The sequence below is a fragment of the Eurypyga helias genome, unplaced genomic scaffold (genome assembly GCF_000690775.1).
Source record: "Eurypyga helias isolate BGI_N326 unplaced genomic scaffold, ASM69077v1 scaffold26037, whole genome shotgun sequence".
NCBI classification, from domain to species: Eukaryota; Metazoa; Chordata; class Aves; order Eurypygiformes; family Eurypygidae; genus Eurypyga; species Eurypyga helias.
The window spans coordinates 3748-4944 of record NW_010261458.1 but is presented as its reverse complement, the minus strand read 5'-3'; the positions used below and the strand labels follow the sequence as shown (position 1 = coordinate 4944).

General features: G+C 49.8%; 1 protein-coding gene across 1 annotated transcript in view; it reads right to left on the bottom strand.

The window, feature by feature from the left end:
• The window catches only part of BCL2L11 (BCL2-like 11 (apoptosis facilitator)), a gene marked incomplete at both ends in the record, with an annotated part of 3172 nt that extends 2626 nt beyond the window's left edge, over positions 1-546 (bottom strand). Inside the window, one exon of the mRNA XM_010155384.1 lies at positions 434-546. Within this exon, the coding sequence (XP_010153686.1) occupies positions 434-546 (113 nt within the window). The remainder of the gene's footprint in view (positions 1-433) is intronic.
• Positions 547-1197: the final 651 nt, after the last annotated feature.

Sequence of the window (1197 nt, the reverse complement as noted above, 5' to 3'; positions counted from 1 at the left end):
CCCGCTACACTTGCTCCCTGCCCATTTTCCTAAAAACACCAGGCTGGGCACCCCACCAGACTCTACTTCCAGAGGGGCTCTTCCCCAAAATACCCCAACAGCCCCAAACTTTCTCCGATTCAACTTCCAGAAGTTTCTTCCTCATCATTGCCAGGTCCAGCCCCAATCCAGCCTTGGGTGCTACGAAAGACACAGTGAACCTGTCACCCAGATGCCTCAAGTCCCTGTTTAAAGGTTGCTTTACATCGATTTAAGGAGTCGCCGGCGCAGGCAAGCACGCCCCTGCGTCCAGGCGAAGGCAACCACCCGCGCACCCTTTTCTACGTCTGAGCGAACGAAACGCGCGCCGCAGAACTTGTTTCCAGAGATGATTAAGCTCTTCCCTTTTAGAGGCCGTGCGTAAAGAAATGGAAAGTAGAAAGACGAAAGTTACCCTTCTCGGACAATAGGAGGCATTGAACTCGTCGCCGATGCGCCGCAGCTCCTGCGCGATCCAGATTTCGGGCTGTACGTCTTCCGCGAGCGAGGGAGACTGCCACCGGGAAGCTGCACGGGACAGAACCGGAGCACGTGAGACACATGAACAGCAACAAAAATAAATACTCTATTAAACTCTGCAAGAGCGGATGGATTAGTATTAATTTTTTATTACTACTACTGTTTTTAACTGATTTTAAGTGAGCTTTTGAGGAATTGTGCAGGCTGCACGTGGTATGCAGCACCAGTATGACTTGTTGTGCAGGATGTGCATCACAGCAGAGGCTTTTATTCCCTATTATTTTAATATTGTTACTAGGCTTTTATCCATTCTTTTTTTTGTTCTAGGTTTCCCTTCGGAACACTCCCTCTGGCACATCCAAGCATCAGTCCCCTCTTTAACAGGGAGGAACGCCAAGATGCCGCCTGCCAACCCCTTCCCCTAGTAAAACCTCCTCTTCCCCATCTCTAATTTTCTCTTCTGGCAGGCACAGCAGCAACTTCTTCTCTAACCTTAAGAAAACCAACCCAACTCTGTCTGGGCAGTTTAACTGAATTCTCACATTTCTCCCCCAAACAGTCCTGAAGTGCTCGACGACAAAAAGGAAAACGATGGGTTTTGTCGCACTGAGAAGAAAGCCACAGCTGGATTTGTACGCCGAGAAACCACGATTCCAGCCAACTGTCGGATTTTCCATCCGCAGGAGGGAACCGGGAGGC